The 25,981-nt window shown below is 48.5% G+C and overlaps 1 protein-coding gene across 1 annotated transcript in view; it reads right to left on the bottom strand.

The window, feature by feature from the left end:
* ATRN (attractin) overlaps positions 1–25,981 on the bottom strand; it is a 136,191-nt gene that overhangs the window by 76,729 nt on the left and 33,481 nt on the right. The window contains exons 2-10 of the mRNA XM_077301225.1: positions 20,119–20,202; positions 18,378–18,491; positions 11,326–11,454; positions 10,001–10,206; positions 8,891–9,059; positions 7,504–7,594; positions 4,996–5,239; positions 4,205–4,388; positions 2,964–3,118 (exon numbers count right to left, since the gene is read on the bottom strand). Coding sequence (XP_077157340.1) covers positions 2,964–3,118; positions 4,205–4,388; positions 4,996–5,239; positions 7,504–7,594; positions 8,891–9,059; positions 10,001–10,206; positions 11,326–11,454; positions 18,378–18,491; positions 20,119–20,202 — 1,376 coding nt within the window. The remainder of the gene's footprint in view (positions 1–2,963; positions 3,119–4,204; positions 4,389–4,995; positions 5,240–7,503; positions 7,595–8,890; positions 9,060–10,000; positions 10,207–11,325; positions 11,455–18,377; positions 18,492–20,118; positions 20,203–25,981) is intronic.

Below are 25,981 nucleotides of genomic sequence, written 5' to 3'. Positions count from 1 at the left end.
ATGAATTAAAACTCGAATTAAATGTTGAGCAATTTTGTTACGTTCCAAAAAGGGCTTGAGAAGTCTAAGAGGGGCCTCAACTACAATTTAGCTTAAGGCCCCCCACCCCGCAGGTTGTACTAACTGCTAGCAGAGATTCTACTGAGGAAATGGCTGGGCGTTTGCTAAGAGATTTTTCAGTCCGATGTGATAGGATTTTATTTCTTGCCAAATTGCTCACTGGACAAAAGTCCGATTCCAATTTTTGCAAGAAGACCTATGGGGGAAACAGTGCCAGACGTGACCCAGCGAGGTGAGGGTTATGCAGAACCACCAGGAAACATAGAAATTTTAGATTAGCAGGAACCCTTAGTGCATTTTATTGCCTCCTCTCCCTTCTCCCTCTTTAGCCGGAAATCAAGGCTAGGAAGGGGGGGAAAGCTAATGGCTCTGAAATTGCAAAGAATTATTTCCTCCTTGACCTTTGAATTAAGCCAACTTGAGGTTTACAACTCAGGGAAGCACGAGGATTTATGACTGTGCTGGCTTTTTAAATAAAAAACACATCATAATAGGAGGGGGCGATGCAGTTAGCCATGGCGTGACCACCAAGGGCCTCTGGTCGCTTTCAAGAGATGCTTAGTGGCTTCAAAAGCATGCATTCATCCAGAAAGACAAGACACAGAGGTGCCGCAGCAGGAAAGGATTAATAGGAGCGATTGCTGTGCTAGGGCTTTTGGGACACATGCATCGTTCAAGGAGGCCGGGAATTCAGGCGAGGTTTCCACGAAGCCAGGGTCTGAGGAAAATAAGATATTGATTTTATTCCTTGTGTGTGCAAACCATTCCTCGTCCTGTTTAAAGCCTAGAATACTTACAAATGATGGTTTGTTTAATGCTGCCCCCTTCTGGCCAACCAAAGTCTGCCGTTTTCCTCAAGGGAGTCATGTTCAAGCCCAGGGGCTTCCTTTCAGACCCCCAAAGTTTTATTCAAGGTATAAGCTTTCACGTGCAGCACACATGCGTCTTCAGAGATGTTTATGAGCGGACAAATGAGGTCCCTAACAGCAGCTTTGGAGCACCAGGGGTAACAAAAAGAAAACAGGGAACCTTGTGGGAAAATTCAGAAAGAATAAACCAGGGGTAGTCAAACTGCGCCCTCCAGATGTCCGTGAACTACAATTCCCAGGAGTCCCTGCCAGCAAATGCTGGCAGGGGCTCCTGGGAATTGTAGTCCAGAGACATCTGGAGGGCCGCAGTTTGACTACCCCTGGAATAAACGAACCACAAAGAAACCTCAAATGCAAAAACTATTATGCAAACTGAAAAAGTACACAAACAATTTTAATAACAATATACAAACTCTACAAACTATTTTCAAAGACAATATTCTCTGTGAATTGTCATAATGCACACAACACTTCAAAAAGTCACAAAAGCGCAAGAGTGCATCTTGTGGGGAGACATCATGTAATGTTGCACTTTGGTGACTATTTGAAATGTGTGCATTGTGAAATTTTGTATACTGTATCTGAGAATAGTTTGTAGAGTATGTATATTGTTCTTAAAACTGCTTGTATACTTTTTCAATCTGCATAATATTTTTTGCATTTGAGGTTTCTTTGTGGTTCGTTTACTGCAGCATCGGGGCGCAAAGAGAACTGTGCCTCTTCAGACTGGCACAAGGGCCAATTTTGGACCCACAGGCAAAAAACCCCTTCAGGAATAGCCCTGTTGGATCAAGCAACCACTTTGACTGCAGTGGCAGAAGGAGAATGTCATAGTCCCATTGTATACGGCACTGGTCAGACCACACCTGGAGTACTGTGTGCAGTTCCGGAGGCCTCACTTCAAGAAGGACGTAGATAAAATTGAAAGGGTACAGAGGAGAGCGACGAAGATGATCTGGGGCCAAGGGACCAAGCCCTATGAAGATAGGTTGAGGGACTTGGGAATGTTCAGCCTGGAGAAAAGGAGGTTGAGAGGGGACATGATTCTTTAAGTATTTGAAAGGTTGTCACTTGTAGGAGGGCAGGATGCTGTTCCCGTTGGCTGCAGAGGAGAGGACACGCACTAATGGGTTTAAACTACAAATACAACGACATAGGCTAGATATCAGGAAAAAGTTTTTCACAGTCAGAGTAGTTCAGCAGTGGAATAGGCTGCCTAAGGAGGTGGTGAGCTCCCCCTCACTGGCAGTCTTCAAGCAAAGGTTGGATACACACTTTTCTTGGATGCTTTAGGATGCTTAGGGCTGATCCTGCGTTGAGCAGGGGGTTGGACTAGATGGCCTGTATGGCCCCTTCCAACTCTATGATTCTATGATAAAATCCAACGGTCAAAAGATGAAATTAGATGAGAGAAAAAAAACAGCAGGCTGTTTAAAAGAATGCAATCATGAAGAATAAAATTATATTGTTCTTACGCCAGCCCTGAAGTCAGTACCAGCTGGCAGTTCTGCAGGCTAAAAATTGCTACTGGTTTTATGAATCTCACGTCTCTGTCTTCCAGGAGCAACCTGGTATTTTCCATGTTGGAGAGCAGAGGGGTAGTTAGCTCAGGGCGAACCTCAAAATATAACAAGAAGCAAAGGAGGACGTGGCCTACACTTTCAACCTCCCCAGATCCATAAGGGCAGAAACTTCCCTCAATAGGGACTTTTCTGTACTGTCCTAGTAGCACTGCAGCAGTTCTCACAGAGCTGCTCTCTCAGAGCTCCCCATCCCCACCTACCTCACAGGGTGTGGAGAAAGGAAGGAAAGGCAATTCTAAGCCGCTTTGAGACTCCATCGGGTAGTGAAAAGCGGGGTACAAAAAGTCAGCTCTTCTTAAGAGCAGAAAAGTGGGGAAGGGACCCCCCTCTGAAGCATTCACAGAGATCCTGCAATGAAGGTTAGCTGACTCCCCAGATAAACTACATGTTGTGTTTGCGGGCCAGCTTTCATGAGCGACGAGGTTCAATTCCACCACTGGAAAGCACTTACCTATATCGTACGCCATAAAATCGGAGGAAAAGCATTTAGCGCCGTGGCTCATCGAGGTGTCGTTGTGCGTGTTCCCGCCGAACACCAGCATGGTTCCACTAATAATCACAGCGGAATGCAAGTATCGGGAAAACTTGCTCTCTTTCAGGATCGTCCTGCAGGAATTTAAGAAGAATGGGTTTCCAAGTGCTACCGTCTCAGAAACCGTGCAGGCTGAACAGCCTCTGAAAAGTGCCAAGCCTTTGAAAGGTGAAAAAAACTATCAGGGCCTGACCCTACTTCACTGACAGAAACCAGTGCTTGAATGCTGGCAATACTGTTGCGGTTCCATAGCCACAGACATGAAACAATCTGTTTCTTAAAGGCACAGGCATTTTTATCACCTGGGGGGTTGAGACTCCTCCCTTTAAAAAAAAAAATTCAGATTTTCTGTAAACCTGGGGCTCTTCTCAGGTTTGTAGAAAGATCTGTCTTGTTCACCCCTGGCTCCAGTCACTGCACTTCAGTATCCACAGATTTGGCTGTGATAAGAATTAGCTATATTGATGGTGAGGATAATCATGCATCCATAAAAATGCACATTTACCCTTCTGTTACAAATTTAAATACATAAGCCATGTCTACTTTAAAATCTGCTTTCTAAAAATATGATAATCTAATGGTTAAGAACACAGGCTGATTTTATCCCTGCACTGATACCTATGTATTTGAAATGCCAGTTAATTGAACAGCTTCCCCCAATCATCTTTAGCTAGTCACGTAGAGCAGGGGTAGTCAACCTGTGGTCCTCCAGATGTCCATGGACTACAATTCCCATGAGCCCCTGCCAGCAAACGCTGGCAGGGGCTCATAGGAATTGTAGTCCATGGACATCTGGAGGACCACAGGTTGACTACCCCTGACGTAGAGGGATTCATAGCGTCTCTCTGTTTACAAGCTACATCTAATTCTCGGTGGGGTCAACATGTTCCAAAGGGTTTATCTCTGGTGGGCAGAATCTTTCAAACCCCCCACCACAACAAAGAACCAGGTTCAAAAGTACATTGCCGCAACATTCTTTGCAGGTTACCGTGCTCTCCCACCAAGGCGTTTCCAATTTGATTCCCTTCACAACAGACTCGCCCTGACTCAAGCGCCACTGTTCTGCAGCTTGGTCACTTCAGGCTGTAAGCTCTGAATTTTAAAAAGAAACCACCCCTCTCTCGCGCTTTCTCCATGCGGATATCTCGACATGCACCTACCAAGTGTGAGTGTTAACTTCAAACTTGTACAAATCGTCCGTCAGCCTGTACTTGTTGGCGGTGAACGCCTTGTAACCGCCGTGGGTGTAGATGGCCTTGGTGCTCAGATCGTACACGCTGCTATGGCCGTAGCCGCCTTGCACCAAGGCGCCTTCTGTCTGCAAAATGCTCCACGTGTTGGTTGCTAAGAGAGAAAGATGGGCAAGTCTGACGCAGCCGTGCTCAACAAGCAAGAGGACAACCACCAGCACCCCTGGCCTCTGCTCGAAAATCTCCAAAGGAGGAGGAATCCCATAGAGGTCTGTATGTCAAAATGGTCACAAGAATAAGCAACTTGAAAAGGGGATTAGCTAGATCCACAGAGGATAAATCTCACAAGGATTACCGAAGGGAACGTTGTCATTAGAGGGGTCAAGGAGGTGGGGGACAGCACAAGGCCAAGATGAGGGGAGACTGGCCCCCCATCATCATCATCATCATTTTACCAGCCACTCCCAAGCAGGCTCGTGGCGGGTTACAGATGTCCAGTTAAAACTCCCATTAAAAACCCATTAAAATGGACAAGAAATACCGATACAGAAACAGACAACCCAGCAACATGATGGAAACCACCCCCCTATCGCCAGTTCCTACAACTTTAGGATGCTTTGGGCTAATCCTGCGTTGAGCAGGGGGTTGGACTAGATGGCCTGTAAGGCCCCTTCCAACTCTATGATTCTAGGATTCTATGATTAACTACCTCTTTGTGTCCGGCATGACCCATTGAGAGCTACTGCCCGAGCCATACCTACCCAGATTGTATTCCTGCACGCTGCTGATGTACCCATAAAGGGAACAGTGGCCAAAGATGACCAGCATCACGGTGCTGCCGTCATCTCTCAGGACGATGTGTGCCGAGTGGCCGACAACCGCATACTGCTCTTTGGCCTTGGGGAACTCTTGGACCCAGGAACGGTTGGCAATGTGGAAGACCCACAGCTCATTGGTGACGTTCCCCGTTTCGTCTATCTTGCCTCCATACATGTAGATTTTGTTCTGGAGGAGAGAGGATGAATTAAAACTTGTATGAGTCTGAGGGGCTCTGGCCAACGCAAGATAGAAAGAAGAAGAAGAAGAAGAAGAAGAAGAAGAAGAAGAAGAAGAAGAAGAAGAAGAAGAAGAAGAAGAAGAAGAAGAAGAAGAAGAAGAAGAAGAAGAAGAAGAAGAAGAAGAAGAAGAAGAAGAAGAAGAAGAAGAAGAAGAAGAAGAAGAGCTGGTTCTTATATGCTGCTTTTCCCTACCCAAAGGAGGCTCAAAGTGGCTTCCAGTCGCCTTCCCTTTCCTCTCCCCACAACAGACACCCTGTGGGGTGGGTGAGGCTGAGGGAGCCCTGATATTCCTGCTCGGTCAGAACAGTTTTATCAGTACTGTGGCGAGCCCAAGGTCATCCAGCTGGTTGCATGTGGGGGAGTGCAGAATCGAACCTGGCATGCCAGATTAGAAGTCCACACTCCTAATCACTACACCAAACTGGATACAGTTGTGCGCGCAAGCTATGCAGCAACACTGATCGACACGCAGTCGCTTCTGACATTCACCAACAGATATCAACGTTCCTCAGCATCTCCTCCCCATTTATCAGTAAAAGCATAAATACTGAGAAATACCTAAAGCCATGAAGAACAGCATTTTTGCCAAAATTCCTCATCCACTGCATATTTTTTTGAATTAGCAGTAAGAAAGCAGTTCTTCATTGAACTAAAAACAAAGGTCATTCTTTAGGAAGACCACAGGGGAGAAAGTTGGGGCCTGCAGGGGGGGATGGAGCAGAAATTGCTGCCAGTCCTCTGATGGAAGAAGCACCAGTCATGTTACGGGGCAATTCTCCCAACAAGGCAAATTCGAGTCCTGCCTAGAAACTCAGTAGTTCATTAAGGTGATGCAAATGGTTACATAGGATGCTTTGTGACATACAAAAGTTTGGAACAGATATAGGGCCAGGGCCCCCCACCTCCACGCCTGCACCATTTGTTCTCACATCTCTTACAGGCTGCACCACTTAGCATCAGAGCTATGCATGATGTACAGCTTGAAACCGAGAGACAGGAAAGGGTGGCCATAACATTCAGAATTCGATAGGAGCCCAACTGGACCAAGAGCTTGGGAAACAGGGAGGGGGACTTGAGCCATCAAAACAGCCACGGCTGGGTACAACTTCCTGTTTTTTAAGGGGTATGAAGGAAATACTTTGGCAGGTCCAGTCTCCAAAGAAAGCCCCCACCCCCAACATTCTTCATAGAGAAGGGGGACTGTGGCACAGGGGCAGAATATCTGCTGGTCACGCCAAAAGTCCCAGGTGGCATCTCCAGCCATGAAAACTGATCAAGTAGGTAGGGGATGTGACAGACTTCAACTTGAGACCCTGGAGAGCCCGTCTGAATAGATACCCCCCTGGTCTGCCTCTACATAAGGAGTGTCATGCAGAAGGTCCCAGGTTCAATCCCCGACATCTCCAGTTGAAAGGGCCGAGCAGGTGACGGGAAAGACCTTGGCCTGAGACCCTGGAGAGCGGCTGCCAGTCTGTGAAGACGACACTGACGTTGAGGGAATGAATAGATACAAGGAAGCTTCCTGTGTCTTTCAGTCTAGCGGAGGGGCATGGTTCAGCGGCAGAGCCTTTGCTTGGCATGCGCAAAGTCCCAGGATCAACCTCCAGTATCGGGCAGGTAGTAGGTGATGTGAAAGACCTTAGAGGGCTGCTGCCAGCCCAAGCAGGCAATATCGACCTTGATGAACCAATGAGCTGATTCAGTAGAGGGACAGATTCACCTATGAAGTTCATAAACCAGGCTTCCTAAGTCAGGGCTTCCTGAAACCCTGCGGCTTCTTGATGGCCATGGATGGATTTTCTTAATGCGTGGGCGTGAATGAATTTTGAATATACCTTTTACATTTGTTAAACATTAATAAGGTGATATGACCATATATGGATATGTTAATCTGCTTCCAAAATGGCCTGCAGGGGGTGGGGGAGGGGAGGGCCCCAGGGTGGGCGTGTCCAACCGTATTCTGCAAGATCGCACCACTTTCTCAAAACCTGAAGAATGTCTCACGGGTTTCTCAAGGGTAAGAAAACTGGAAGAAGGCTGCTGCAAACACTTACGAGTGGTCTGACCACCTGGATCTCCCACCTGCCCTAAGAGGGACGAAAACAGCGGCCACAGCCCAGCAGGGGCTACAGACCACTTCTCCAGGGAGAGGAGGTTTGCCCAAGGCGGAGCCGGAACACACAGCAGGGCAGAAGAACAAAAGCCACTTACTTGGTGCAGGGCCACCGAATGCCCATATCTGATCACCACGGCGTTTGCGCTGCTGTTCAAAGGCAGCCATTCTCTGGTCACAAGGTCGTACCTGCGGGACAGAGGGTGGTGGCATACATGGGAGTGTGCTTGGGCTTGCAAGAGCTGGCCCTGACGTGTCTTGAGACAGGAGGAGGGGATGTGGGAAACCAAGAACCAACACCCCGAAAGGTGTCGTGTTAACTAAAAACGCACGATTCAAACTGAGACAAATCCAGCGAGGACGATGTAACCTTTATGGTTCTCTGTTCAGCTTTAGAGTCTGGTGGCACCTTCAAGACTGATAAAGTTTTATTTTAAAGGTGCCACTGGATTCTAAATTTGTTCTGCTGCTTCAGACTAACTCGGCAACCCATTTGACTCTTTCTGTTCTGCTTTGGTCAACTGAAGTCAACTGACCGTTGCGGGTTTTCCAAGCTGGGTGGCCGTGGTCTGGTAGATTTAGTCCCTGACGTTTTGCCAGGAACTGTAGCTGGAATCTACACAAGGTAGGCCATGGCAAGGTGGGCATCTCTCCGTGCCAAAGTGTGGGGTGTGCAAATAGTGGCCGGGCATTTTATTTACTTATTGGGGGGTGGGAGGAGTAAATCACATTCCTGTCTTATGTGGGAGTCTCCCAGGGGATGAACCGGAACTAGGAAACGCTTTTCTTGTTTCTGGGTGGGGTTCATTAGCAAGTCAATTGGGAAATGGTTCTCCTGTGTTCAGAAGGAGTTCATTAGAAAGTCCATTGCAAAAATGTTTTTCCTGTGTCTTCCTGGATCCTCAAATAGTTCCACAGATCAAATTCAAGTCGGTAGCCATGTTGCTCTGAAGTAGCACAACAAAATCAGAGTCCAGTAGCACCTTTAAGTCCAACAAAGATTTATTCAAGATGTGAGCTTTTGAGTGCAAGCACTCTTCCTCCAACTATGAACTACCATCATGCTACTGGACTCTGAGTTCCGCAGAGCCTTCAAGACAGAGCTCTTCCGCCAGGGCTGACGATTGAGGCCAGAGTTCAGATCATGAAATTGTTGGACTCCTGCCTAAATTCTACCGGTAGGCAACATCTGCAGCACTCCATGAGCCCCCCCCCCCCCAAGGCAGAAATCTATTTCAATATGCTGTAAGAAGAGGCGGCCACAGGTATTTTTCATTGGACGAGTTTGTGGGGTTTTTACCCATATTTTTAGACCTTAAATTGTACTATTTAATTATTTGTGTTTTAATTTCAGTTGGAGCCTTTTGGGGGAAGGGCTGGGTAGATGTCTGAAAATAAATTAAGAAAATAAATAATACAAGGGAAAGATGCAAAGCCTTTTCCTGCTCAGACCCTGAAAAACAAACGCCTTCGCATTTTACTCACGCCAAAACCATCTGGGCATCCGTGTGATTGAACATGTAGCCACCAACCACCCACATGATGTCGTCATGGACCACGGCTTTATGGGATGCTCGGGGAAGTTTGGGGACGTGGAATTCCTCGCGGGTCCAAAATGACTGGTTTGCCGGGACAGGAATTGAGCAGTCGGAACCTGGGAGGGAAAAGATGTAATCAGACATACGTAACACACAATTCTATGTTGATTATTAAGCATACAGGGTGCACGTTTAGATCCATTTAGGGGTAAGAGCACCTTTTAGATGCACTCCTTAACACAGAAATATAGAATCCTATACTGGCAAGGGTCCATGAAGGCCATCTAGTCCCACCCCCTGCTCAGTGCAGGATCAGCCTGAAGCATCCAGGAGAAGGATCTGTCCAGCCGCTGCTTGAAGACGGCCAGGGAGGGGAGCTCCCCACCTCCTTAGGCAGCCCCTTCCACTGCTGAACTAGACTCCTTGAATCCTAGAGTGAGAAGAGTACCTAGAGGCCATCTAGTCCCACCCCCTGCTCAGTGCAGGATCAGCCTTAAACATCCAGGAGAAGGATCTGTCCAGCCGCTGCTTGAAGACTGTCAGTGAGGGGGAGCTCCCCACCTCCTCAGGCAGCCTATTCCATTTCTGACAGGCTAACAGCAACCATGAGTCACTGATCGCTTTTTCAATATCTGAATTAGATTTCAGGTGGTTTATTATTAATTTTAAAATATTGATGGACAGTTTAAACTGTAAACTGTATTATGTATATTTTAACTGCTGAACCCCCTGAGCCCATCGCTAGGAAGGGCAATACATAAGCTTAAATAATAATAATTATTATTATTATTATTATCCTCATTATTATTAGCATTCCTATTAATGTAGGCAGGGGATCAATTTCCATGAGTCGTCTTTCTCTTTTTCAGTCTCTGAAGGCGGGAGCTGTGTCTCCCGAAGGCCCCTCCCCTGCCACATGGGTTGTGGCCCTTCAAAGGGCTCCTGGCCTCTGGCCCTTTCAGACTGGCATGCAGACGCTAAATGCCCCGAAAGCCGCGTGTCTCACGCGCACAACGTTCCATCGGGGGTGTCTTAACGGCAGTGGGGCGCCCCCTACCTTGCCAGCCGGAGTGGCAGTCGCACCCGTGGGTGCCGTTCCCGCTGCAGCGCCCTCTCTCCGGGGATCCGCAGTCCTTGGGGCAGTGGGGGACATCGCAGGCCTCACCCTGCCACTGCTCCGCGCACTCGCACGCCACCACCTGGCTGCTGTTGCTGGGCCGGCACTCCCCCCTGCCCGAGCAGTCCTGGGGACACACGTTGATGCTGAAAGGAACCAGAGAGGGTCACAGAACCATAGAGCTGAGAAGGCCACACAGGCCGTCTAGCCCAGTCCCCTGCTCGAGGCAGCCGTTTTCAATCTGACGACCAGGGGGGGCCTCTGAATTGTACTTCCAGGCTTTGAAGACCCCAGGAAGTGATGTCAGCTGGCCGCAATTCCCAGAACTGGCACAGCCATGGGCACCCTTTGTCTTCCTTTTGCTCCCCGCCCCCCCTTTACTACTACTACGGCGGCTCCACCTCATGCAGGCCCGAAAGAAGGGCAGGTGCCAGGAAGACAGGCCGGACTTCCCATCCCCGCCACAAGCAACTCCGCCCCCCTCCATGAATTTTACACCCATGGCCTACCCACCAAGCCCTGCGGGCAGAGGCCACCCATTCCCTGCCTTGTGGCCACGTCCATTCAGGCAGGAGCGGAAAGGCCGTGGACCCCCTTCCGGAATTCCCCCAGACCCCTGGTTGGAATTCTGTTCTTCAGCTTTCTGGGAGTTCATGCAGGTGTGGCGAATGCTGTACGATCCATTCCGCCCGGCTCTTTTATGCAGCGACACCGGGTGCGATACTAACGGTGGCCACAAGATGGTGGTGAAGTTTTGAGGAAGTGACCCCCAAAAGCTTCGGGAAAGGCTGCCCACTCTGGCCACCAGGGGTCCTTTCAGTTTTGACCAGCTCTCTGGCCGCTTCCGGCAAAACGGTCCCTAAAGGTCAGGGCATGGAATTGGAAGCTGCTTTTTAAGGAAGGGGACTTCAGATGAAGCCAGCCAACACGGAGAAGTGGGGAATCAAACCCAGTTCTCCAGGTTAGAGTCTGCCCCACAGCCACACACAGATTTCCAACATTTTTAACGCAGCATAAAGATCAGCAGGTTTTCTTCTTCAGGCTTCGCTTTGCAAGACCTGGGAGCAAGACTGTAAATTAAAGGAACTTCTGGAGTCATTCATTCAAGAGGTAGGTCAGAAGTGAACTGCAGGCACGGAAACACACAACCCACAAGCCTCCGAGGGGGTCTGTCCTTGTTTTCCTATTGTGTTTCTTAGCACACATGCAGGGACCGGGGAGGTGGGGGAATAAAACCTTCCACATTGGGAGCAGCTCCCACTTACTTGTAGGTGATGTTAAACCCTGTCAAGTTATAAGCGGCGTCGCTAAAGAAATGCAGGAGGGCGTAGCCAGAAGTGGCCACCACTTCCGGGACCGTCTCGTTGCTCTCTCTCTCCGGTACAATGAGACCACTGGAAGAAGATGTGACATGGTGGTAACGTGGCAGAAATTAGCGCACACCCCGAAAGGCACGCCGAAAACAATCAAGAGCTGAAAACGCAAGCTTAAGAGGTTCTGCATGGCTGAGATGGACGCCACAAAACAATAATGGGGAAATATCAGCTGGTCAGAATAACAGATATGTGTTTTTATAGAGCCCCCACCCCCCTCCCTGGATGAAGCCTACATGGCAAAATGTGTAGTTTGTATAATAAATCTATTCTATATCACCCGGCATTTCCCCCTTTTTGTTTTATGACACATTAAAGTGTAACACCAGCCTTATTTTAGACATTTCATGGCTGCTCCGCAATTCTTTTTGCCAACAGCCTTTGACAAAATTCTGTCACTGAAGCAAAACTCTCACTGCCTGGACTGACTCGCCAAGATTCCTCCCCAGTTTTTAATTGTGTTGCCGGGAGATCCCCCTACAGGCCCTTTAGGCTTTCCGACACAGTGTGGTGGGCCGAGCCACAAGATGGCTGACACAAAAGGGATGCCCCAGGAGGCGGAGCCAGCCACAAAATGGCTGCTGAAGCTTGTCTTCAACTGCAAAGTGAAGAGCCTTCTGCTTCTGCTAAAGTAAAATGCCTAGTCAATCACTATTTCAAAAGGCCAATCAGAAGCCTTACTGAGCAAAAGCCCCACCTGGTCCCGCCCACTTTTTGAAAACACTTGGAGGGACTCCAGTGACATCCCAAAGATAGGGATGCCAGACCCCCAGCTCCAAGGCCTCATCCCTCCACCACATCAGCTGGTTGGCAGGGGAGGGGGACTTACCCCCACATACACCCAAAGGGAACCCCACTTGACGTTTTAGTAAAATGCCTACATGACTTCAACGTGACCTGGAAGTGACATAGGCATGTCAGGGACACTCTAGTTTCTGGGCAAAAACTCTATGGTGGAGACTTCCTGCTCCTGGAAAGGCCATTCCTCATCTCCCGCTGGCTGCCCAGCCAAAGCTGACCACCATTACCAACTGAAATAAGAAGAAAGGCAACAGTTATAATACTTTGTATATTCCCAACGGAAGAAGAGCCATTATTTACCGGGTCCGTTAATACCGCATTCAAAAAGCGTAGTTTCACTGCAAACAAACACATAACAATAACAAGGCAGCTTCCTGGGTTTCTTACGCACATGGAAAGACGTGACTAAACATAAAATGCTCCTAATTATGCGAGAGACAGCGAGACGTGAGAAGGAATATATTTGTCGCTTTTCATCCGTCCGGGGTAGCCATGTAAAAAGTGGGGAAAAGCCATTTTTTACCCAAAGAATGGAACAGGGTGGGGGCTCCCTGCACTGCATTCCCATTGATCAGAGAATCTCTAACTAGTTCCAACACTAAAAGTGAACCAAATTGCAAGAGAGCCTAGTCCTGCTGCATACGGCGTTGGTCTGGCCACACCTGGAGCCCTGGGTGCGGTTCTGAAGGCCTCACTTCAAAAAAGGAGAGAGAGGAGGAGAGGGACGAGGGGGGTCCTGGGGCCTGAGCTCTGTAAGGAAAGGCAGAGGGACTTGGGAAAGTTCAGCCTGGAGAGGAGGAGGCTGAGAGGGGACAGGAGGGCTCTCTTTGAATATCTGAAAGGCAGGGAGCCGTTCCCGTTGGCAGCAGAGGATAAGACTCACAATAATGGGTTTCAATTATAGGCATAAAGATACCAGTGGGATATTGGGGATGGGGAGATTCCAGTGTTCATGAAGCTGCCTTGTCCCTTGTGCATCAAAACAAGTATTAGCTATTCTGACTCGCAGCTGCTCTCCAGGGTCTCAGGCCAAGGTCTTTCTCATCACCTGCTGCCAGATCCTTTAACTGGAAATGCCAGGGATTGAACTAGGGACCTTCTGTATAACAAGCACATGCTCTACCACTAAGCCACAGCCCCTCCCCAATTAAGAGGTCAGTAGTTAAACTAGCTGCCTCAGGAGGTGGGGGGGCTCCCCCTCAAGCAGCAGCTGGAAAAATCCCTATCCTGGAAAATTGAGGCTGATCTTGCATTGAGCAGGGGGTGGGACTAGATGGCCTCTATGGTACCTTCCCACTCTATGATCCTATGAAAAGCTATTGAAAAGCAGCAAGGTAAAGACGGGCAGGGGTTTAGCTCAACCTTGTTCTCAGTTTCATGTTTAAAAAGGTCCTGATTTTTCATGCAGAAGGAAGATATGTAGATGAGCCCCTTACGCAAGTCGATAAGCTACCTTTTACCAAAGGAAACCCATGGGCCATCTCTAGAACAGCTCTTCTGCTCCGATTGGGGATGCTACTCCGAGGTCTTGAGGCAAAGATTTGTTTATTCATTATTCATTTATTCTTTGGCCCAGGCATGCTCAATCTCGTCAGACCTTGGAAGCTGAGCGGGGTCAACCCCAGCTAGTATTTAAATAAAGAGTGTTTTTTAATACCCACTTCTCACTACCTGAAGGAGTCCCAAAGAGGCTTAAAAACACCTTCCGCTCCCCACAACAGTCTCCCTGTGAGGTAGGTGGGGCTGAGAGAGCACTAGGAGAACTGCTCTGTGGAAACAGCTCTGAGAGAACTCTGACTAGCCCAAGCTCTCAGAGAACAGCTCTAAAAGAACTGGGACTGGTCCAAGGGCCCCCCCGAGCATTAGAGGATTGTTTCTTTATGCGGACAGAATTGTCTTTGCATCTAGACGGAAAAGCCCCATCATCCCTTTGCCGGATGAGCGGCAAAGAAAATGGATCCATTACGCCGAACCTGCTAAAGTGTCTGCTCTTTCTAAATCCTGGAAAATACCACAAGCAATGGGTATTGTTTTGGAACTAAAAGAAAAAAATATATGTTGCCAGACTGTGCAAAGACTTGTCAAAATTGATATCGTAGGCAGAAGGTTACCCGTACGGTTTTGTACCACGGAACTATTTCACTTGACTAGGATAGGACAGAAGTCCTATATATTTTGTAACTGTGTTTGCTTTGCTTCTGTATGTGCTTTCATTTGTGTTTGGGTGTCGAGTGTAATAACGTGTATTGATTTTTTGGGGAAACACAGTTTTTAAAATTTTCAGGGGGGGGGGAAGTAATAGACCTCGAACACTTGTAAGTGCCAGGGGCACAAACCAAGACCTCCATCCCTAGACCAAAGCTGTTTAACACAATAAGTAATCTGGCGTTGAAAGCACCCTGGGGGCTCGGTTCTTAAAGCCGAATGACACATACCCAGAACTTCACGCCTGTCGCTCTAAAGTCAAGGCTTCATCCGGGCGTCATGGCAAGTGAGTCCCATTGTTCACCGGAGGCCGAGGAACAAAGACGCTTTGTCCTCCTGTCACAGTGGAGACTTATTAAAACATCTCCAGTGTCTAGAGCGAGCTCTTCACAGACATAGCTATTGTCTTGACCGACTTAACTGGTATAGCGCCAATACCCATTTTGCTCGCACAGAGGAGTCTGCGTGCCAGGAAGGAGTCAAAGGCTGGGCAAACAGATTTTGCAGCCAAGCCCAGCGTACCTGAGAGACCCTGCCTACACCCCGCAAGAGAATAATAAGGAATTTCCAAGCTGGCGATGTCAAAAAGCTTTATTCAGAACGAGTTCCTAGGTATAAAACCTCGTTTTCGTATTTTGCATCTTCAGTAAACTTATTTCTGAATTGGTATGAAAGGTCCATAAAGGTAACTATCTTATAAATGACCCCTTTATGGTTACCTTTTATGGACCTTTGATACTAATAGACCCAAATTATATGACTTAAAATATAAAATAGAATCATAGAATCATAGAGTTGGAAGGGGCCATACAGGCCATCTAGTCCAACCCCCTGCTCAACGCAGGATTAGCCCTAAGCATCCTATAGCATCCAAGAAAAGTGTGTATCCAACCTTTGCTTGAAGACTGCCAGTGAGGGGGAGCTCACCACCTCCTTAGGCAGCCTATTCCACTGCTGAACTACTCTGACTGTGAAATTTTTTTTTCTGATATCTAGCCTATATCGTTGTACTTGAAGTTTAAACCCATTACTGCGTGCCCTCTCCTCTGCAGCCAACAGAAACAGCATCCTGCCCTCCTCCAAGTGACAACCTTTCAAATACTTAAAGAGGGCTATCATGTCCCCTCTCAACCTGCTTTTCTCCAGGCTGAACATTCACAAGTCTCTCAACCTATCTTTATAGGGCTTGGTCCCTTGGCCCCAGATCATCGTCGCTCTATAATATAAGAATTAGGTAGTGGGTTGAAGACTTATTTGTATCCATGAAAAAAAACCAATTCAGAAATAAGTTTACTGAAGAAGTAAACCAGACCAACACGGCTCCCCACTTGAATCTTACATACCAAGGTGAGGGCCGGGGATTCCTGTTGAGGTTTTGAAACCAGGCTTTTTATCTGGCATAGGAAGGCCAATTAAAAGCCCATTCCTTCGAGGAGAATTAAACAGCAGACTCTCCTTGCAGGCGCTGGACCTTTAAGGACACGACCCCAATTACAGAGTCAGCATCTGCAAGATTTTTGCCAGCAGCTGGATAACAAACACAAACCCGGCCACACGACTTCCCTAGCTGAAGCTCCTGAGCAAACAACTGAGCTTCCGGTCCTTCCCTAAAACACTTAAGGGCAATCAGGTTAGGGCCAGAGGGCAGTTTTGGTTCTAAAATGCGACTGGTATGCTTTGAAGAGCACAAAGGGTCAGAGAGTCTGGCCGCTGAGCGGGGAATGGCTCAGGGAATCCAGGCCACGGCCTCCCACTGACCCTTGTCTGGCACTTCTCTGCCCAGTCGTGCAGGCAGCGGGCCAAGCCGCCTGGAGCTTTTAACTGAACTCTAATCCTGTCCTTTTTTAACCGCCTGTTTCAGGGTCTCCGTCCTGCCAAAGTGCTTTCTTGCTGCTGCTGCTCCTTGTTATGTCTGCTGCTGGAGGAGTATCGCTCTGCAGCTACCCGTTCCTGCTTCACACCTTCTCTGCGGCTCCCGTCGATTTATGGTTTTTACAACTTTGTGTCTTTTACTCTTTTTAAAAAGCTTCCTTCGCTGCCCTGGGGAGGCCTCTGAAGAGACAGCCCGTGAAACCCCATAAAGAGATGAAGAAAAGGATTTTTTTAAGTCCAAACGACAATACCCCAAATAACATAACAAGCAAATGAAATAAACCAGGGGTCCCCAATGTGGCCCCCATGGGCCCCTTCTAACACCGTCCCCGGTGCCCACCGAATGTTTTCAGAAAGTGGGCGTAGGGAGGAGCTGGCTGGGCTGCCATTTCTACCACAACGCAAAGATCTTCACAGTGTGACTGAAGATACACTGTGAATTTTTAGAATCATAGAATCATAGAGTTGGAAGGGGCCATGCAGGCCATCTAGTCCCACCCCCTGCTCAACGCAGGATCAGCCCTAAGCATCCTAAAGCATCCAAGAAAAGTGTGTAAAAACTTTAAAAAGTTTTTAAACAATACATTCATTTAAAAGGCCATCCTGTCATGCAGAGCTCCTGTCTCAGATGTTGAAAGGTTACTATTAGGTGTAACTTCAATCCCCGACATGCTCTTCTCTTCTCTCAGGCTAAATCTCCAACCAACAAATTTCACCAAGTTCTTCCTTCAGAGTCCACAAGGCATTACTCGTTTACAGCCAGAGATTTGAAAATGAATCCTCCCAGGATTTGTTCATGAATGGTAATGCTGTTGGAGCAGGAAGGGCTCATGCCAGCAGAATAACACCTTGCACTATTTTTATTTCTATCTATCTATCTATCTATCTATCTATCTATCTATCTATCTATCTATCTATCTATCTATCTATCTATCTATCTACCTACCTACCTACCTACCTACCTACCTACCTACCTACCTACCTATCATCTATCTATCTATTTATTTATTTGAATTTTTATACTGGCCATTCTTTACGGCTCTGGGCAGTTTACATGGAACACTGTATAAACTAGAAGCAAGTAGCAGTATTAGTTGACCTGATCCTATAATCCCTGAGAGCTAATCCTATAATCTGTGCTGCTGTAGTAAATGCCATGAGGCCAGAAGTATTTACTACCACCTAGGCGTGAACATATTTGGTAAAGACAATGCAGAATTTTGTCAAAGGCTTTCATGGCTCGAGTCAACTGGTGGCTGCGTGTTTTACAAGCTGTGTAGCCGTGATCTGGTAGTTTTAGTCCCTGATGTTTCACCAGTAATTGTGACTGGCATCTTCAAAGGTAGCACACAACTTTTCCTGCGTCTGGGTGAAGTTCATCAGAAAGTACAGTAGGAAATAACTTTCCTGCGTCTGAGTGGAGTTCATCAGAAAGTACATTTGTTAAGGTCTTGCCAGTCTATCTGATGAGCCATTGGGAGGTGCTTTTGAGTCCCATGGTTTTTCATTCAGGTGTTTTTTAGGACTGGTAGCCAGGTTTTATTGATTTCCAGACTCACTTCTTTTTTGTTGCAGCTGTTATCAACCCTGACCCAATCGCAACTTCTGATTTCCTGGCATGGAAAGATTCCCATCTTGCCGTGTCCTGCCTCCAAAGATATAGGCCACGCTTACTGGCGAAACGTTAGGGACCAAAGCAACCGGATCACAACCATGAGGCCCAGAAAACCCACAAATGCCAAGTTTATCTGACCAATGCTGCTCTTATAGTTGGCACCTATGTTGCGTAACAAAAGCGGCAAAATTTGATCACACTACAAAGAGCAACTTATTTAAAGCGTATACAACAAGAAGACGGTTATTTTGAGAATGCCATCTTGTTACTATGAAATCCTCTGAAGTATAGACAGGAAGACTGGTGAGCTTGGATAGGATTGGGCAGAAAATGCATAACGATCCCACTCTCGGCCTCACCTTCAACCTCCAGCTCCCAAGACAGAACGTTAAGCATTGCATCCAACAAACACAGTGTACTGGTTAATTTCATAATTTGTTCGGGGGCTTACCTGAAAGCCGCCAGCAATGGGGCGTAAATCGAATCCCCGTCGTACACGTACAAGTGGTCCCAGCTGCATTCCGTCGCAAAATGATTGAAGCGGAGTCTGAGGATTGTGTTCGGCCTGCGGAAACGAGACACGCGCGGCGTTATCATTCTGGACGATGGGGAACTGCAGGTCTCCTTCCAAAGCAGGGCTGGCTTGCAGGGGCTTCCGGGATCCATCTTAGCGGCACACTGAAGCTGGATTCTGGTGAGCATGACAACTGCTGCCCACGTGTGAGGAGTGAACCCCGCCACCAATGGGAGCTCCTTCCACCAGATCGGGGCCAGGACCAAACAGGCCCTGGCACCTCCCATGGGCCAGGGATATCCAACAGATTTGCACCCGCCAAGCATAAAGCCCTACAAGGGACACAAGGAGGTAGGTGGTTCTGAAGACATGTGGGGCCCAGACTGCGGATGTCCTTGAAGGTGAATATCAAATCCTTGAACGTGATCTGAGCTGCAACCAGCAAGCAATGCAGCTGCCTCAGCACAAGCTGGATTAAGGGCCCCCTCCAAGATGATCCAGTGAGGACCCTAGCAGCCGCATTTTGCACCAACTGCAATTTTAGAGTCAGGGACAAGGGCAGGCCCGTGTAGAGTGAGTTACAGAAGTCCAACCTGGAAGTGACCGTAATGCAGGCATTCTCAATTTTTTTACTGGTGAGAAACCCTTGAAACATTCTCCAGTCTTCGAGAAACACGGTCATGAAGACAACGGTTGGGAATCATAACTGGGCACATGCCCCCCCAGGCCCCCCCCCCTTCCTATCGCCTCCAGGGTGATCACTGGACATTCTGGGGTGGGGAGGTCGACAAGACCATATACGGTCACATCACCTGCTAAATATGTAACACATGTTTAAAATACATTAAAAATTAATTAGCCCACACCTATTTGGGAAACCCCTCCAGGGCCATCAAGAAATCCCAGGGGGTCACGAAACCCAGGTGGAGGAAGCTTGGCATAATGTCACAATCTGGATTTAAAAAAAAAAAAGGGGTAATGACTCTTAGACCATTCACAAGAGGCCTGTAGTAATAATGGGGATGCAGCTGTTACTAATGACACTCAGTTCCTTAAGCTGAACGTTTATGCTGTTGCTGGAGAGAGTGTTGTATCTCATTTAGCCAGCTGGAAGGCTTGCAACCTCTTTCGGGGAGGAATTTAGTGTCCTAAGTGCTAGCTGCATCTCCATTGTCACTACAGGCCTCTTGCAAATGCTGCAATAGTCATTAACTTATTTTGTTCTGATGCAGATTGTTACATTGCACACCGGCAAAGTATATCCACGGGGACTTGCTTGTTATTCCGTTGGAAATGAGCATGCTCCTGTTAGGAGGTCCCCTCATTAACTGGTTTATGGAGCCTGCTCGGATCCATTGGGTATTTACTTGTTTGTTTGGGTATTTATTTACTGTGCTCTGTGCATTCCGTCCGTTGGCTGCCTGCTCTGAACATGCCGACCGCTCTACCACGCTGGCTCTCCAGCAGCCAACAGCATCCAGTGTGGCCTGATAAATTCGGCCTTTTGCTAGGTCCACCTCCCGGCCGGGAGACTTTTAATTCCTTAACTGGAATGTTTACGCTGTCACGCATGCGCAATCTGTACCTATGCCATCCACAATAATGCAGGGATGATCGACTGAATGGCAACAAAACCCACCCCTGGCTCTGCCCCACAGGAACGGTGCTTGCTACTTACTTCCCTTCGATGAGCCACGTGCACTGTGTTTTGTATTTGTAGTTTCCAGGTCCGTCTGTTACGTATCCCGAAGGTCCGGTGAGCCTGTGAAGAGAAAGGGACAATGTCACACCCTTCCGTGAGACAGCTCTTGTGAAAAAAAGGTAAAGGTATCCCCTGTGCAAGCACCGTGTCATGTCTGACCCTTGGGGTGACGCCCTCCAGCGTTTTCATGGCAGACTCAATACGGGGTGGTTTGCCAGTGCCTTCCCCAGTCATCACCGTTTACCCCCCAGCAAGCTGGGTACTCATTTTACCAACCTCGGAAGGATGGAAGGCTGAGTCAACCTTGAGCCAGCTGCTGGGATCGAACTCCCAGCCTCATGGGCAGAGCTTTCAGACTGCATGTCTGCTGCTTTACCACTCTGCGCCACAAGAGGCTCTTGTAATGAGCCCCTAATTCCTGACCCATGTTTCTCGTCTTCAGCACAGTCTAAACACCAGATGTCCGGATGGGCTGTTTTGGCACCTTCTAGATCAGAATTATACCCTTTTCCCATGTGAATCTCAACCTCCTGCAAACAGGCAAGGCCGGGCCGGGCGGCATCTACCCTGCTCCTGCCCACCTGACAAAGTAAGGAAAGAGGGGAGTAGGTCCTTGACAGCTATTCAGTGGGGCCATGGGTGGCCCCTAATGCCGGGCAGGGGGGAGGCCAGCCTGGCTGGCACCTCTCCATCACTGGCACCCATGGGCAGCAGTAGGAGGAGCGACTACCCAAGGATATTTAAAATCCAGGCAGGAAAGCCCAGTAAGGCCTGGGGAAAGGAAACACTCGCACAGAATATACTATCAGTTTAGAAGGTCTTGGATGAGCTTCACCCGGTCGTGCCAGCAATGGAATACGCACAAGTTGTCAAATGGTGCAGCTGCTGCTCCGTGACAGCCTCTGACACCAGCAGAACCCAAATGTCAGATTGTGAGGACTAACCCCCACGTGGGATGGAGGTGAAAGGAGCAAAAATTAAAAGGAGACATCTTGGGTTCTTGCCGACTCTTCCAGACAAGTGGCTACAAATTTCAATACGTCTCTTATCCCCATCAGTCTGTCTGACGGGGATGATTCTTCATCGCGAAGATTGAGAGGGGATACGCTCATCCGCCAGGACGGCAGAGGTTGGCTTCCGACCGCCCTGAGCCTTTCAAAGTGCAGACAGCCCCCCTGCGAAGAAGGGCTCAGGTGTCTCATTTTGACGCGCCTTCTCTAGAGCCTGACCTTTCAAGGGGCGCGCTCCGCCTCAGAATCTAAACCGCGTATCAATTCAGCCGGCACCGGGCTGGTAATGGATAGCAAACATGCGTATCTCGGTAGCTCAAACAAACCTTGTCGGATCAGCAAAAGATCCTTGTGCAATCTGCCCTTCTCCCAAACAACTGTACACGGAAATCGTTACAACAGACCTACTTGGGAAGCAATTTCTGCGGCTTCTGCGGCACAAATAGCCTCGTGGGATGTCTCCGGCCCAGGAAACGGGGGTGGGGGGGGGGGGGTTAAGTGCTTCAGTATCAAGCCAACTTATAAGCAGACCTCCGCTGTCCTGGCTCTACAGAGGTCCACAAGACTGCTCTAGATCGGGGGGGGGGGGCAAACTGTGGCTCTCTGGATGTCCATGGACTACAATCCCCATGAGCCCCTGCCACCAGTGGCCAATCGGAGGCCTTGCTGAGTGAAAGCTCCCACCTGGCCTTGCCCACATTTTAAGGCTACTCAGCACCCACCAGGAATGGGGTCAGTGGCAGCATGCTGGAGATCTGTAATTTACATTCTGGGAAGCCAAGAATGACATGCGGATAGATGCACTAGACCAGGGGTAGGCAAACTATGGCCCTCACCTTCATTTGCTGGCATGAAGGTCCATGTTCAAGCTCTGACTCTTTCAAGGATCTCATGGGGTTAGCAGGCACTCCCAGCCTAGCCTCCCTCTCCGAGAGCTGAGTCAAACTTGGAAGGAGGCCACCACCACCCCCTCCTCCCCAAGGCTCCGAGCTTCCTGAGCGAAGGGGAAGAGCAGGAATCAAACAGCGTCGTTCCGGCGAGACTGCTCATTTCCCAAAGCCTGCTCTCTGGGCAAGCGTGCAAAGCCGCTCAAAGGCAATCACGCAATTTCCAACTCAGGCTGGAGACCAAGACGTAGGAGGAAAGGTTGGGGGAGCTTGGTCTGTGTAGCCTGGAGAGGAGGCGACTGAGAGGGGATCTGATGACCATCTTCAAGTATTTAAAAGGCTGCCATGTAGAGGATGGAGCAGAGTTGTTCTCTCTTGTCCCAGAGGGACAGACCAGAACGAATGGGATGAAATTAATTCAAATAAATTCCGTCTAAGAAGTTCCTGACAGTCAGAGCGATTTCTCAGTGGAACAGGCTTCCTCGGGAGGTGGTGGGTTCTCCATCTTTGGAGGTTTCTAAGCAGAGGCTGGAGAGCCATCTCACGGAGAGGCTGGTTCTGTGAAGGCTCAAGGGGGTGGCAGGTGACCGTGGATGAGTGGGTTGAAAACTCTGATATCACTGCTTCGGGGGATGGCCCCCCGTGTCTGCATAACCGTCATACTTGCTTGGCTATGTATCTTATGGGTTTTACTGTATTTTAGTGCTTCATTGTCGTGAACCGACACGAGATCATTGGAAGAACAACGGCATATGAATGAATGAATGAATGAATGAATGAATGAATGAATGAATGAATGAATGAATGAATGAATGAATGAATGAATGAATGAATGAATGAATGAATGAATGAAAGAATGAATGCTTCCCATGTGTGACTCTGTCACATGATAAATAAAAGGCTAAGAGTCCCTCCTGATTTCTTAGTCCACAAAACTAGATTCCAGCTCGAGATGGGAAGGCTCACAGCCCCGAGGCAGATGGCCGTTCAACCAGGTAAGCGGCGCTAATGACATGTTGCCTGCTTAATTACCAGCAGGTCCCCGATGGCACTAAATGCCATTGGTGAGCAGCTCGGAATCACTGCAATGGAACAGACTGGCGTCATCAGGTTGCCCGCATGGAGCACCCCCCTGTGGCTTTGAGCACCACCCTGCCAGTCGCTTGGCACCACCAGCCATCTCCCGGAGAGAGCCGAGCCATCATCGCCTCTCAGTTTACAGGCTCCCTGGAAGACGAGCAAGAGAGCGTCACACCATCACACGGGTCAAGCAATGTGCTTCAACAGCTCCCTTGCCACGGTTGCCACACCCCAATGCAGGCTGGGGGATTCCCCCAGTGTGGAGACTCTCCCCTGCCCCTGTTCAGGGCTCTCAGAAACCAGGGGAAGTGACCAGAAGCAGGGAGGGAAGAAGCAGGAAGGGGATACGACGCCCCTACGTCATCCGGAAATGATGTAAACACATCAGTGACATAGGGAGTTGCTCTGTTTTTGGGGCAAAACTCTATGGCAGGTGTAGTCAACCTGTGGTCCTCCAGAGGTCCATGGACTACAATTCCCATGAGCCCCTGCCAGCATTTGCTGGCAGGGGCTCGTGGGAATTGTAGTCCATGGACCTCTGGAGGACCACAGGTTGACTACCCCTGCTCTATGGTTCGAAGCTAAATCTCTCATAGAGTTTTTGCCCACAAACCAGATGTCACGATCCGTGGGCTGGCCCGGCTGACCGGAAGAGACCCCCTCGTAGAGAACTGCTCCATACACATGTGGTGCAAAGGGTTTCATAAGGTAAGAGTGGGACAAAGCATGGAAAGAACTGGAAAACTGACAGAGACGAGAATGGGTTGCCCCCTTAAAAAAAGAGAGGAACAGTGTTGGTCTTTGGTGGAACAGCTAGATTGGAGTCCAGGGGTCCTTGAGAGCCCAACAGGGTTTAACTCGTGTCTCCACATTCCTCACAATTCATTTTAATTGGGACTGTTAGTAATATACAATGTCATTTTGAATTTATAGTCCCAGGACAAGATAGCTGCCAGATCAGCTTCTGCTTGCAGGAACGTTTCAAACTTGTACGGAGGCAGACGGGGCCAGCAGCAAATAGTGGGGTGGGAGCCGTTGATCACTCACAGTTTTATTTCTCCTACTATGTTTTTGTGAACCACAACTGAATTCGAGGGGACTGATGGGCTGTTTTAGCAAAGAATTATCATATGGCTGTTGTGACACAGTTTACTAATTCAACACGATTAACTATGGCTTATACATTCGCACTGTCATGATGGTCAGTTCATAGTCTGAGGAAGAGGGCTTGCACTCGAAAGCTCACACCTTCAATAAATCTTTTGTTGATCTTAAAGGTGCCCCTGCTGGACTCTGATTTTGTTTTGTTGTTCTGATTTGACGGCAGCTTCCGCCACCAAATTGGTCTACAACCCAGCTCCACTGGAATAACTTGAAAGGAATATGATTCTGAATATTAAAAAAAAATCCCCAATACATAAACAAATCACTGGACATAAGAGGAGTTGGTTTTTATATCCCGCTTTTCGCTACCCGAAGGAGTCTCAAAGTGGCTTCCAAATCACCTTTCCTTCCTTTCCCTACAGCAGACACCCTGTGAGGTAGGTGGGGCTGAGAGAGCCCTGAAATTATTGCTCTGAGAGAACAGCACTATCAGGGCTGTGACAAGCCCTAGATCACCCAGGTGGCTGCATGGGGAGGATGCCTGAGGAATCGCACCCGGCTCGCCAGATTAGAAGCTGCCATTGGTAACGACGACACCAAGCTGGCTCTCTGTAACTTGCATGCGAATGTAAGATCATTCCCTTTTATCATGGCATGTGTGGGGAAAGAAAAGGGCCCTGCATTCAAGTAACTCGTCAAATATACAAAAGATTTAATTGGTGTAGAACTTGTCTGCAAATTTAAGATAGCGTCCTCTCTTAACGGGACACGTGGCCCTCCTTTCGGATGGGCAGCAAATTCATCTGAAGCGAATAGAGCAAAGGGAATGAATAAGCAGGCGGCCGTGCTGAAGCGAACCCCGGAAAGGTCACAGGACTGCCATGTGATTCCTGGAGCACTAAAGAGAACTGAAACACAAAAGGCATCCACGAAGACTTCCGTGACAGCGTGTAATATCACAGTTCGGGCCCATAATTACTAAAAACCCTACACTTTCCTGCATACAGAACAGGAGATAGTGCCGTCTTATTCATTCCACTTCTGCCGTTTCAGGAAAGACCTCTGTTTACGGACGGCTGCCCTAAGAGGGTGTGGACATCACCAGTAACACCAGCATCTTCTCCAGCATGCCACCGGCTTGTCCCCGAAAGGGCAGAGGAATGGGGGGGGGGGGTGAATGCGCCAAATTAATTTCTTCCTCAAATTGTGCCTCACTGTGCAGGGTAACAACTGGAGAAGGGGGCTGGCAGATTTCAGATACGCAACGAAAATCGAAAATTGACAGATACGAAACTCGTTAAGCCCACCACAAAGATAAGACAAATTGGGGGAGACGGGAGACCTTGTTTATTTTTGTTTCCCCTGAAGCAGGTGGGCTGGCGTTAACGGCTTACTTTCATTGGTTTAAACCAGGGGTGGGCAAACTGTGGCCCTCCAGATGTCCATGGACTACAATTCCCATGAGCCCCTGCCAGCATTCGCTGGCAGGGGATCATGGGGATTGTAGTCCATGGACATCTGGAGGGCCACAGTTTGCCCACCCCTGGCTTAAACAGTCAACTGAGTGACAGAGGTAGTTTGGCAGAGAAAACGACTCCCCTCTTCTTTGAGACCAACCATGTGTTCTTATCCTAGGGCATCTTAACATTACCACAAAGTGACTTTGGGTCTACTCGTCGTAAGGTCATGAGAAGTTGAGTCAGCCTGAACTATGTCACGACAACCATAGCCAAAAGGACACTGCAGGCTTAATTACAT

Source organism: Paroedura picta, chromosome 10 (assembly GCF_049243985.1).
Source record: "Paroedura picta isolate Pp20150507F chromosome 10, Ppicta_v3.0, whole genome shotgun sequence".
NCBI lineage: Eukaryota > Metazoa > Chordata > Lepidosauria > Squamata > Gekkonidae > Paroedura > Paroedura picta.
This window is presented reverse-complemented; position numbering and strand designations above follow the sequence as displayed.